Genomic DNA, 13622 nt, shown 5'->3' on the forward strand with positions numbered 1-13622 from the left:
TATCACAAGAACAGAAAACCAAACACCGCATGTTCTCACTCATAGGTGGGAATTGAACAATGAGATCACTTGGACACAGGAAGGGGAATATCACACACCGGGGCCTATTGTGGGGAGGGGGAGGGGGGAGGGGGGAAGGATAGCATTAGGAGATATACCTAATGTAAATAACAAGTTAATGGGTGCAGCACACCAACATGCCACATGTATACATATGTAACAAACCTGCATGTTGTGCACATGTACCCTAGAACTTAAAGTATAATTAAAAAAAAAAAAAAAAAGAAATGAGCCATGAAAAGACATATAAGAAACTGAAGCGTATCTTACTATAGAAAGGAATCAATTTGAAATGGCTGCATCCCACATGATTCCAACAATACAGCCTTCTGGAAAAGGCAAAACTAGAGAGACAGCAAACAGATCAGTGGTTGCCAGGGGTTAGTGGGGAGGGAAGGATTAACAGAGCACAGAGGGCTGTTAGGGCAGTGAAAATACCCTGTATACCATAGTGGTGGATGCATGTTGTTATATTAATATATTTGTCCAGGCCAGGTGTGGTGTCTCACTCCTGTAATCCCAACACTTTGGGAGGCTGAGGTGGGCAGATCACCTGAGGTCAGGAGTTTGAGACCAGCCTGGCCAATATGGCAAAACCCCATTTCTACTAAAAGTACAAAAATTAGCTGGGCATAGTGGCGCATGCCTGTAATCCCAGTTACTCAAGGGGCTGAGGCAGGAGAATGGCTTGAACCCGGGAGGTGGAGGTTGCAGTGAGTCAAGATCGCAACACCGCGCTGCAGTCTGGGTGACAAAGTGAGTGAGACTCTATCCAAAGCCACAGAATGTACAAGACTGAAGCCTAAAGTAAATTATGGACTTTGGGTGATAAAGATGTGTCCGTATACATTCATCAGTTGTAACCAATGTACCACTCTCATGGGAGATGTTGACAGGGAGGGAGGAGGCTATGCATGTGTTGGGGCAGCTGATATATGGCAAGTGTCTATATTTTCTCTCAAGTTTGCTATGAACCTAAAACTTCAATACCCTTTTCAGCCCCCGAGAAAGTAAAAAACAAAACAAAATAAAATCATAAAAATTCTCAGCAAATCGAGAATAGATAGGAACATCTTCAACCTGATGAAGGGCATCCATGAGAAAAAAAATGCAATGGATATCATCATATTTAGTGAAATATTGACTACTTTGTCCCTAAGATTAGGACCAAGGCAAAGATGTTTACTCTTACCACTTCTATTCAGCATTATACTGGACTAGAGTTCTGGCCAGTGCAATAAGGCAAGAAATAAAAAGGCATAAAGATTAGAAAGGAAGAAATAAAACTCTTTAGAGATGACATGATTATGTAGAAGATCCTAAGGAATCCTAAAAATAAATTATGAAAATACAGTGACTACACCTAAGTGGATTTGGCAAGGTCACAAGATACAATGTCAATGTACAAAAATCAATTGTATTTTTATATACAAGCAAGGAACAATTTTGAAAATAAAATTTTAAAAAAATCACAAAAGTGTCAAATGCTATTGATATGAAATACTTAGGAATTTAACTGACTACACGTTAAGACCTCTACTCTGAAAACAGCAAAAGCACTTGTGTGAAACAGAAGGCCATTATACACAATGCTGTGTACTCACAGTGGAATACTATCTAGCTATAAAAAGCAACCAACTACATGCAACATGGATTATTCTAAAAAATACTATGCTAAATGCAAGCAGCTTTATACAAAGGACTAAATACTGAATGACTCCATTTTTAAGTTGCATTCTGAAAACAGGCAAAACTAATTTATGGGGAAAAAAAGTAACTGGTTGTTCTGGGGCTTGAGATATGGGGTGGAGATGACTTGGAAGTGGCGTGAAGGAACTATCTAGGGTGATGGGGACTTTTTATTTTTGCTGCTCCTTGTAGATCAAGACTAACTCAGGCAATGTGCTTGGGGCTGTCCATCTGAATCTTTTTTTGAGACAGAGTTTGCCGTGTTGCCCAGGCAGGAGCGCAGCGGCATGATCTTGGCTCACTCCAACCTCTGCCCCAAGGGCTCAAGCAGTTCTGTTGTCTCAGCCTCCCCAGTAGCTGGGATTACAGGCGCCCACCACCACACCCTGCTAATTTTTGTATTTTTAGTAGAGACCGCACCTGGCCCATTCTGAATCTTGATAGCCACCTGGGTTAGGTGAGTATATGCATTTGTCAAAACTTACCTGGCTGGGTGTGGTGGCTCACACCTGTAATCCCAACACTTGGGGAGGTCAAGGTGGTCAGATCACCTGAGGTCAGGGGTTCAAGACCAGCCTGGCCAACATGGTGAAGCCCTATCTCTACTAAAAATACAAAAAGTAGCCTAGTGTGGTGGCAGGCACCGTAATCCCAGCTACTTGGGCAGCTGAGGCAGGAGAATCGCTTGAACCCGGGAGGTGGAAGTTACAGTGAGCTGAGACTGAGCCACTGCACTCCAGCCTGGGCGACAGAGCGACACTGTCTCAAAAACAAAAACAAAGGCCAGGCATGGTGGCTCATGCCTGTAATCCCAGCACTTCGGGAGGCCGAGGTGGGTGGATCACCTGAGGTCAGGAGTTCGAGACCAGCCTGGGTAACCCGTCTCTATTAAAAATACAAAAAACTTAGCTGGGCGTGGTGGTGGGTGCCTGTAATCCCTGCTAATTGGGAAGCTGAGGCAGCAGAATCACTTGAACCCAGGAGGCGGAGGTTGCAATGAGCTGGGATTGCACCACTGCACTCCAGCCTTGGTGATAGAGTAAGACTGTCTCAAAAACAAAAACAACAAAAAACCAAACTTACCAAATGGCACACTTAAAATTTGTGCAGTTTCACTATATAAACATTTTTACCTTAAAAGACCAGAAAACAAAATGTTAAATTATTACAAGTAGCTTTTCAGTGATTTAAAATAGTTCTAAAGAGACCCAGGAAATTGTCTGTTCAGCTTAGTTATAACTGACATTTAACTCTTAAATATGTGCCCCATACTGTGCTAAATATTCCACATGGCAGTCTCCTTTAATCAACAGCCCTATGAAGGTAGGTACCATCATTAACCCCATTTTACAGATGAGCAAAGTAAGGCTCAGTAAGGGTAACCTGTCCAACATCATTCAGTACTCACCATCTCAAAACCTTGTGTAGAATTTGGATTTCTTCTCAAACTTGTTAGGAGACAGTACAATGCAAACTGTACCTGCATGATAAGGATGACAGATTCTTGGCTGTACTCTTACTTCTTGGTAGTGCTTTGTATGCTGCAGCTTTTCTTTTCCCTGCATTTTAAATCAGTTTCAAATGAAAGCCAGAGTGTACCAACAGTTTTCAGGAAGACTCACTCTTCATTGGGCATCCTTTTTAGGCCAATGGATTTTCAAGCATTTCTTCATATAAAATCATATGTAAAATACCTTTGTAAAACACCAAAGGGTTGAGAAACTTGAAGCCCCTACCTGTTCAGCTTATCCTACCTTTCCAGCTCACCTCTGCATAATCTGTCCTGTGTGATAAATACCCATCACTTCTATTGCTTAGCTACTTCACAAAAAAGATGGGACATTCTGCAGGGGGATGTATGTTCAAATCTATATACACTCAGACAGTCACTGACACTTTACAAAACAATGCTTACTTATACTTACCCTTATAATGTATGATGTGTTTTTATACTTTTTGTGATAACCAAATGGATTTAGTGGCTATTAGTTCAAGATCCATTATTTGAAAAACACTGCTATAGGGTACGTGCGGTCTATACTCCCTGAACTAGTCTTTATTGGCAGCACCAATCAAAAAATGGAGAACCTGTTAAGAATATACACTCAGGACCGGGGGCTCAGTCAACTTAGAAAAGATCGTGTGGAGAACACTTCACAACTCCTAATAAAGTCTTCTTAGGTTTAGAATATAAATATTTCAATTCTTGAGAAAATAAAAATCTCATGTAAGCCTTTCTAATAAAAATAGGCTAGAAGGTTGGTGGTTATTTTTAACTTATCTGGGAAACAGAAGGATGAGACAGCAGCCAGATATTTCCTTAATTTAAGCCTATGCAGCTTTGAGTTACAAGCTGCATTCTAGGCTTAAATTTTCTTTGAAGGAGTAATCAAGCTTTCTTACCCAAAGCAGGGAAAGGGAGGTCACAAATGAAGAGCTTGAGGTAGCTTTGAGATTCTAGAAGCTGTTGTGGGCCCGGGGGAAATGAAAACCCGATGAACTAGGAATGCCCACCACCAACTGCCATGTTCATACTGCCCTCTGAACAAGCTGAAAAGGTTCACCATGCTCTCAAACTGCTATGCTCTAATTCAGCTTTAACTGGGCTACTTCATACTAGTACTTTGTGTCAGTTTCAACCCCACAGGACAGGCCTATAGCCCAGGCTCAGCATGAGGGACTGCAAGTACCTCAAGAGCAAAGTAACATGTACATCATAAATGAACACCAGAATGATTTTTATCTTATCTGGTTTCAGAGTGGTGATGGAGACAAAAATCAATTACAGACAGAAATCCTGAAATGTAAATTGTTTTTAATATATTTAAGAGCACACAGAAGTCTTGATTTATAAAAAAATAAATATATAACATGACAAATTTATTGATGATCCTGGAGCTCTGAGGTCAAACTCTTTAATGATCAATGAACATAAAACATACATGATCTGTTATACACACAGGAGCATATTCCAGTTGTAAAAAGCAAATTCCTTGAAGGCTCAGAACGAACAAAAATCAGTCTTCATGGCAGAAAGCACATCCAAAGCTAGGCAATGAAGTTCGGCTCGGGCCACGTGAACCTTTCACCAGCCAGCCTATAACCTACGGAGCCAGGACAGGAAAGCACGATCCTTCAGCTCACGACGCCACCCAGGCTTCTAGACAACTGCAGAATGAACGAGTCCCTCAGAGGCTCCCCAGCCCCTGCTGCCATCATAAAGCACAGGAGGGATTGTTTTGTCCTTAGCGGCTCTGTCCTAAATTTGAGAGCAGGAGACTGAGAAGGTTATACTCATTAAATATTGTCATTGTAACACTGAATGGAAATGATGATCCTTGCCCATGGGCACTGAGCTGAGAGAGAGAGGAACCTCACATGAGGCTTTCCTAGAGACCAGGATGTTGGGTGAGTGGGCGTGCACCTCTCAAGTGGGCAAGGAAGGAATGCTTTTCTCCAGCTGACATGCTCTCAGGGGTGAAGAAGTTTGGCTTAAAATACTAGATGGCGCCGCATAAACTGGGGATTTAGGAACTGAGTTTTTAGCTCTGTGACACACAACATAAAAAACAAAAATCCAGTCTCATTAGCTAAATTCTGATTAAAACCTGAAATGTTTTTATGGAGTTGCCAACAGGCTGGAATGTATCTGATACAGTTTAATCTGCTTTTATTTCTTTGGCTGTCTTCCAACTAGATTTACGAACAGTTCTGACCCTCTCAATCCTATTTTCCAAACCACTTTCTTCCTGTAATTCTTAAGTTGGCTAGTTCTCCTTCCTCAGAAAAATTACCCCTAACAATCTTCCTAATAGTGAGGGTGTACTTCTGAATAGAAGAGTCCTTCGGCTGAAATGGCATCTCCAAGGCCTACAGTTCGAATGGGGTCTTTACACACCAACACTGGTGTGAAGTGGAAGGATATTCCCTCTCTGTGCCATTCTACTACTGGCTTGTTTGGGTTTAATACAATCCTGGAGCCTGCCTCCGAATGGGAAGTCATGAACTCTTGGGGTGCCCTCAGAGACACTCGGCTAGTGTCTATGGTTTCTGTGGCGCAGGCCTGTGTCCCAGCCACACGAGCTCCTGCAGCCACGGCTGCCAGCTGGTTGGCCCAGTGTCCATCCACAGTTGCCAGGATGTGGTAGACCAGTGTGTGGAAATGGATCCTGGTGAGATCCGAGGCTCTGCTTTTACTCCTCCCGTGTTCTTTCAAGATCCAGAAGAGGATGTCACTGACCATACCCACATCAGGAACACCGTTCCACGAAGAGAGAGAAGAGTGAGGTCCAGATGCCGACTGGGTGAGAAATAACAGCTCCTGTTCATTCAGCCCAAGAGAAGTCACCGCAGGAAAGACCTGCTAACAAAAACAATGACGGGTCTCTTTCTGATGGAGATAACCTGGCTCCTAAGATGTCCCATGACACAGCCAGTTACTAAATGAAAATGAAATAGAAATGGCTCATTTTTTTTTTAAAGGTGAGAAGAAAAACCCAAACAAAAGCTATACTGAGAAACACCAAGAGTGAGCCCAACTGTAAACTATGGACTTTGGGTGCTGATGATGTGCCTGTGTAGGCTCACTAGTTATAATAAATGTGCCACTCTGGTGCAGGCTGCTGGTAGTGGGGGAGGCTGTGTGTGTGAGGGGACTGGGAATATATGGGAACTCTCTTGGATTCTGCTCTATTTTGCTGTGCACCTAATTATTACCGTAAAAAAAAAAAATGAAGTCTATTAAAAAAAAAAAAAAAAAAAAAGAACAACAGTCAGCCCTCCATATCCGTGGGTTCAACCAACTTCAAATGGAAAACAGAGTATTCGAGGATGTGGAACCTGCAGATAGGGAGGGCCAACTTGTCTAATCCACAGATTCCATGGGGCCAACTGCAGGATGTAAACATCTGCAGATTCTGGTATCTGGGAAGGGTTCTGGAATACACTCCCCTGGCCCACACACTGCTGATGACGAGGGATGACTGTATACTGAAATACCATTTTTTCATCTGTCAGACTGATATAAATGCAAATTTTAACATTCTGGTAGTAAGGATATGAGGGAACAAGCATTTGTAAAGAATGCCAGTGGGAAGCAAACTGGTATAATTCTCATGGAGGGCAAGCTGGCAATCTCAAAATTACAAATGCTTTCTTATGCTCCAATCCAGCTGTTCTTCTTCTGAAAACTTCTCATACATATGGACTTGCTCACACGCAAAATAAAATCATGTATAAAGTCGTTCACTGCAGCACTGTGTGTAACAGCAAAGGGCAGTAAATAACCAATATGTCCATCAAGAAGGTTCAGGTTAAGTAAACAGAGGTACATCTACACATTCATTTTAACCATGTGGCTGTGAAAAGACAGAGGATACTCTCCATGTTAGTGATGCAGGAAGATCTCCAAGATATATTTAGTGAAAAAAAGAGCGAAGTGAAGAACAGTGTATTCAGTAGGCTATGCTATCTTTTTGGGGAAAAGCGGATGGAAAAGGAAAATCAGGATATATTTCCGTATTTTCTTATACTTGTACAAAAGAACTCTGGAAATAAACTGATGAAGGTTACAAGTAGGGAAGGGGAGGAAGTAGGAGGGAGACTTCATTGCATATCTTTTCATAGTTTTGGAGTATTTTTTAACCAAATGAATATATAACCTATTAAGAAGATTAGGTAACAATAGATTGCCAGGTGAGATAACTTGCCTGAGTTCATGAAGCCGGGGAGTGCAAGGCTGGCATGCTAACCCAGGTCTCCAAAGCTTGTGTTCTGAAGCCTCACCTGCTCGGATTTATACTAATCACTGCTGCTGCCCAGAGGCAGGCGCCGAACACCCAGATGCCTGAGGAAGGAGGGAGGTTCCCCCAAAGTTTCTTTGCTTTGAGCTTCTTGAAATTCAACTGAAAACAGCTGAGCTGGGCTTTCAGTTTTCTCCACTCACTTTCAACTTTCCCATTCCAGAGGAGAAATATCGACAAATCTGTCAGTTACGTAACTTTAACCTAGTAGGAGACACTACTGTTTCAGAACAGTCCTGGATCCTTATTTGGATCTCCATGGACTTGATTCTGAGTGACACAAACTTACATGTCAGTGAGCCAGTCCCTGAGCCCAAACAGATGGTCCCACTGCACAAAAAAGCTTCTCTGCAAGGCTCTATGAGGATCAGGGCCAAATAATGGTCCCATGTGGTTACCTGATGCACAATGCTGCTCATGAGCTCCCTGTTGGTCATACTGGCCAGCTCTAGGTGAACTGGAATACCAGTGGGGATGTCAGAAATGGAAGTTACAACCTGCAAAGAGAAGAAGATAAGCACTGCCATTAGAAATAGAAGGAAGTAAAGAAAGGGGGAAAATAGATCAGATCCTGAGAGGCGGTTCCTCCTGGTAATGGCCTTCTTTGCATGCTCACGAGAGCTACAAGCAATGTGGGTCCCCCACCGCCTCTGTTGACAAGGGACACTTTTCCCACCAGGGAAGACTAGGCTGTGCAGAGCCATCAGGGATACAGAATCAGAGATGACAAAGAAGTGTCCCTGTATATTCATGTGGCCAGCCTATTCCTGGGACCTAAATGGAGCAGTTCACTTCGACTGCTGTACGAATCTGTAGGAGTTGCAGCATAGCTGATGTGAAGTGAGATGATACAAATAACACAAAGGACACAAACTACAAACCCTGCAGCTTGCAACCACGGTCAGTTTAGCACAGGATGCAGAGGCTCAGGCAAGAAGATGTTCTGACCTGTCCTACTCAAGCTGCTGCCCACATCTGTAGGGATACAGTGAGGTGCCTCACTGCAGCAGGAGGCAAGCTCCACAGCCAGCTGCCAAGATTATGTCCCTGTGAGGCCAGGACCTAAGACAAGGCAGCAGATGCCAAGAGAGGCTGGAATCTGAAGAAAACCACCAGCTGAGATCTGTGAAATTCTGTAACAGTGCCATTACCTCCAAGAGTCTCTTCCTCTGGAGCTCCTTGCTTTGTCCCTCCATCATGTGCAATCCAGAGAGGACCACCAGGTCTGGCTGAAACTCCTCCAGGCTAGACACAAACACCTCCAGCATATTCATGGCCCCGTTGGAGAGGTCGTGAGAGAAGATGAATCGGTTGGCATGGGGAGCTTTTAACTGGCCCCACTCCTCCCCTGGAAAAACCCAGTCAACACAATGGGAAGAAAAGGAAGAGGCTTTAGGTCTCCTAGCTGTGGGGGCACTTTCAGCCACCTCACAGGCTTGGAGCCTTGGCTCCAAGCAGGCTGGTTTCTGGCTGAGGAGACCCTGGCAACAATGGTCTAAGGTCAGCATGGCACTGCAAGAAACAAACCAAATACCTAAACCCAAACCCAACCAAGAAACAGAAACATAGTATGGGTGCTATATGCCTTTTTCAGGGTAATTAGCTCCCCGAGTCCCAGGACAGCCCTACCATCCACTGAGCTCTCAAACACAGGAGAGACAGTACAGAACAGCAGCATGACTTCCAAATACCAGCATACAGTGCGCAGAACGCACGCCCTGCAGACAGTACTGGCTGTCATTGTTTAAAGCACATTCTTCCTCACAGCATTGCCCTGAGCATCTTTCATTCAGTTGGAACTTAAGCAGGCTGAATTCCTTCCCAACAGCCAAGCTCACTGCATCTCCTCTTCCCTGCTGCCCATCAGTGGTTTCTGGGCACCTGATCCAAAGGGTCAGACTATCTGGCTGCTCCAGTTGCTTCTATGTGAGTTGCTTTGGAGGAATGACTGTTTAAGACAAAGTTTAAGTGCTAGTTCCTCCCTTAATATGAAGCCTTTCCTAACTCTACCACCCCTAAGCAGACTTGATTACCTCCATTCCAGAGCCACCACTGTACCCTAATACAGGACTGAGGCACATGATTTTGCAATTACTTTTTCTTTTTTTCTTTCTTTTTTTTTGAGATGGAGTTTTGCTCTGTTGCTGAGGTTGAAGTGCAATGGTGCGATCTCGGCTCACTGCAACCACTGCCTCCCAGGTTCAAGTGATTCTCCTGCCTCAGCCTCCCAAGTAGCTGGGATTACAGGAATCCACCACCACACCCGGCTAATTTTTGTATTTTTAGTAGAGATGGAATTTCACCATGTTGGCCAGACTGGTCTTAAAACTCCTGACCTCAGGTGATCTGCCTGCCTCGGCCTTCCAAAGTGCTGGGATTACAGGCGTCTGAGCCACCACGCCCAGCCTGTAATTACTTTTTCCAAGTGTCTATCTCTGGCAGTAAACTGTGAGCTGAGGGCAGGGCCTGTGTCATCCTCTATCATATTCCTTCTGCGTCACGCTGCGTCTGGCATATAGCCATGGGAATGAATTAAAAGAACAAGCAAATAAGAGAACAGATTGATGACCTAAATGCCCATGACAACAAAAAATATGGTTATGAACTCCAAATCCAACATTTTGCAAATCAACAAAGACTCTGTACAATGAGAAAAATACATTACATTGATATTCTCCAGAGAGCAAGGCACGAACTCAACCCTTGAATAGTGACACTGCCAGGAAACACGACCTGATTGAATCTAGGAAAAAGGAGCCACACCGTATTCAAAATACACTGCTTCAGGAAGTGACAGAGGCAAAAACAAACAGGCTTCTGCAAGGCAAGGACGAGAAGAACCATGCAGAGCTGCTTGCTGTTTCCACAGGACACAGGGCAGAGGGGTGGCCCGAGAAGCAAATGGATCGAATTCTGCCTGTAATGGTAGGTAGCACCCCTCTTTCCTCACAAAGTGTTGTATTCATTTCTGCAAGCAATCTCTTCTCAATGTATCATCCTGCCCTCAGCTAGTAAGTCAGCAAAACCTCTACATAGTGACTCACTGGATTCCCAGCCCAAGCCTGACGATGGGCTTCTCTGGGGAGGTGTGGTAAGAAAGAATGTGAAAAAAAAGTGGACACATCCCTTGGAATGTCCCTAATTGATGTCAGAGAGAAACTGGGAATGGATTTCTGTTGAGAGAGCTGAGCCCAGGACTGCTGCCACCAGTCTAGGCTCCCTCCTTGGACCTAGGAAAATGTCCCCTCACAAAGTTTAATGGAAGTCCACTGCTTTGTACGCAGAAAAGGCATAGGAAAGAAAAACTGAAGTGTGACGCTTATAAACCCAAGGATGGAGACACTCTTTGTGAGGTGAGCTGTGCTGTCTCCTTAACTACATACAAGGCACAGCTGTCCAATACATCATCAAAGTCTTGCTGAAGACATAAGACTCTCCACTCTGTAGTCACCAGGGAAAATGACAAACCAGGAATCACAAAGCTCCCCAGTTCATGCTGTGGATGCCAAAAAAAAAGTGACATGAATCTGGAACTCATGGCAGCAATACCTCAGAGGCTCATCTTTAGCAATTCCAGACCCTTCCAGTCCACAGTCAGGGCATTATTTTATTTTATTTTTGTTTTTTTTGAGATGGAGTCTCGTTCTGTCGCCCAGGCTGGAGTGCAGTGGTGCAATCTCGGTTCACTGCAACCTCCACCTCCCAGGCTCAAGCAATTCTCTGCCTCAGCCTACCAAGTAGCTGGGATTACAGATGCCCGCTACCACAGCTGGCTAATTTTTGTATTTTTAGTAGAGAAGGGGTTTCACCATCTTGGCCAAGCTGATCTTGAACTCCTGACCTTGTGATCTACCTGCTGCAGCCTCACAAAGTGCTGGCATTACAGGTGTGAGCCACGGTGCGCAGCCAGGTCATCTTTTCATCCAGGCTGCTCACAGTGTTTCCACACACCAACCAATCTCTTAATCCTTACCACAATGATCAGGCAGCAAAAACTATCACTCTTACTTCCCACTGGGGAAAACTAAAGCTGAGAAACTCAAAAACTCGTGTAGCATTAAGTACGAACTGCCTACGTCAACAGTGTTTCCCTAATTTTCAGACCCTATCCTTCCTTACTTCCCAGCTGATTCTAGTAAAGACCCGAAAGAGAACCAGAACATGTTACAACTCTTTTTCTACCTGGAGAAAGGCATAAATTTCAAGAAACATAGTTCATATCTTGTGTTAAAGTTAATTACTCTAGTAGAGAAGATTCTCTTAATTGACTTGGAAGTAGTTCACTAAAGAGTATTAAGTGCTGCTTCAAGGTACCAATTAGTCTGTTTAGATGCTTGAGTCTTAAATATGAATTAACAATGTGTTGAATCAGAAACTCAAGAGTCTGAGTTCTGAGCAGAGGGAAAAATACAGCAGGAAATACACAGGATCAAAGTATGTCCAAGTATTTAAGATTTTCTCAGAAACCAGATGCCTAATCTATGTAACACATAAAATCTGCAGGGAAGAGGGGATGGGATGCAGTGGATGTGGATTTATTAACATTAGAACATCTGATGGGAAACAATATAGTGATGTTAAATACAAAACACTTCCACTCACACACCCAAGGAAAAATAAAATGCTCCAGAGAAACTTGCCAGTAGCTTGGAATCAACCCCAAGCAGCTAGGAAGAGTCAGTCAGAAAGGCCTAGGGCAGAATCCAGCACAGAGCTGAATGGATGCTACCTGCCTTTCTCTTCTCTTAGTCATAAAGGAAAACTTTATGTATGTGTGTTTAACACATTTTCATTTTTATTTGAGATGCCTGCTTTCCTACAGTCTGATTTATCTTGGCTTCAGAGCAATTCTGTTTGTAGACCTGGAAATTTTCTTCCATGTTGTAATACTCTATCAGTCTCCCTTGAGACAATGGCCAGTATCAGCTCAGTAGAACCAATAGGTCAGGAAACGTTCAGTATGGCAAAAACAGGATCCTGCTGATTTACCAAGATAAATTTCTGGCACAGTCACACCCCAATCTGACAATACACAGTCCCCTGACTGGTCTTGCCACCATTACTTACTCATTTCCTTACCTGCTTGATACTCTAAAATGAGGTGGAACTCATCCACTTCCTGCAATGACTCTGGTGGAACAAAGACATTGTCATCAAGAAGCTCATGTAGCTTTGGACCAACTGGACCGCAAAGAAGAACCTGGAGACAAGCAACACGAAGTCCATCAGGAGCCCCATTCCTTGCCCCACAGAACCTCAACAGTACCCCAGGACAGTACATTCAGGCTGATTCTAATCATTTCAACAAAATATTGGAATCCAAATCTAATTTTGAAAGCTGTTGGTTTGGAGGTGTGCAGCAGAAGGCATGTCACCAGGGCTAAGGCCTCTGGAGGGTATGACCATAATGTACCCAGAACTGAGAGGCTGACAAAAGAACTGTGTCACAGCCATCAGGCACCTATGCAGCTGCTGCATCTCATTCCCTCTGCTGAGGACTGCATGTTTGTGTCACCTCCCCAAATTTAGATGGTGAAGCCCAAACCCCCATGTGGCTTATTTGGAGATAGGGCTTTTGGAAGGTAATTAATATGAAATGAGGTCATAATGGTGAGTTGAGGTCCTAATCAGATAGAACTGGTGGCCTGATAAGAAAAGAGAGAGAGATCAATCTCTCTCCCGCGACCGCGTGCACCAAGGACAGGACATGTGGGAACACACTGAGAAGGTGGCCACCTGCAACCAAGAAGAGACTTCTCACCAGAAGCCACACCTTGCTGGAACCTTGATCTGGGGCTTTCCAGTCTCCACTGTGAGAAAATAAACTTCTGTTGCTTGAGACCCTAAGTTTATGGTATTTTGCTACTATGACAGCCAAAGAAGACCCTACCCCCACTTTCTTTACTCACTCACACCTTGTGCACGCAAAGAGACATGGGACGTTGTCTGCAACAAAGCTGCCAGATGAAAACTGTTTGAGTTTTTATACGGTATAAAAACAGTTTCTGGATCACCATATCCTCAACCGGGTGACCTCATTTGTGGAATAAAATTCTCTCCCATTACTGAACT

General features: G+C 43.8%; 1 protein-coding gene across 3 annotated transcripts in view; it reads right to left on the reverse strand.

Moving 5' to 3' along the window:
• Positions 1–4544: 4544 nt before the first annotated feature.
• ADPGK (ADP dependent glucokinase) overlaps positions 4545–13622 on the reverse strand; it is a 36033-nt gene continuing 26955 nt past the window's right edge. For 2 of the 3 annotated variants that reach the window (XM_025390445.1, XM_025390448.1), the window contains exons 4-7: positions 12630–12750; positions 8702–8898; positions 7949–8047; positions 4545–6112 (exon numbers count right to left, since the gene is read on the reverse strand). In XM_025390445.1, coding sequence (XP_025246230.1) covers positions 5558–6112; positions 7949–8047; positions 8702–8898; positions 12630–12750 — 972 coding nt within the window. In that variant the 3' untranslated portion in view covers positions 4545–5557. The remainder of the gene's footprint in view (positions 6113–7948; positions 8048–8701; positions 8899–12629; positions 12751–13622) is intronic. The other variant, XM_025390446.1, reaches the window with a different exon arrangement.

Source organism: Theropithecus gelada, chromosome 7a, assembly GCF_003255815.1.
Source record: "Theropithecus gelada isolate Dixy chromosome 7a, Tgel_1.0, whole genome shotgun sequence".
NCBI classification, from domain to species: Eukaryota; Metazoa; Chordata; class Mammalia; order Primates; family Cercopithecidae; genus Theropithecus; species Theropithecus gelada.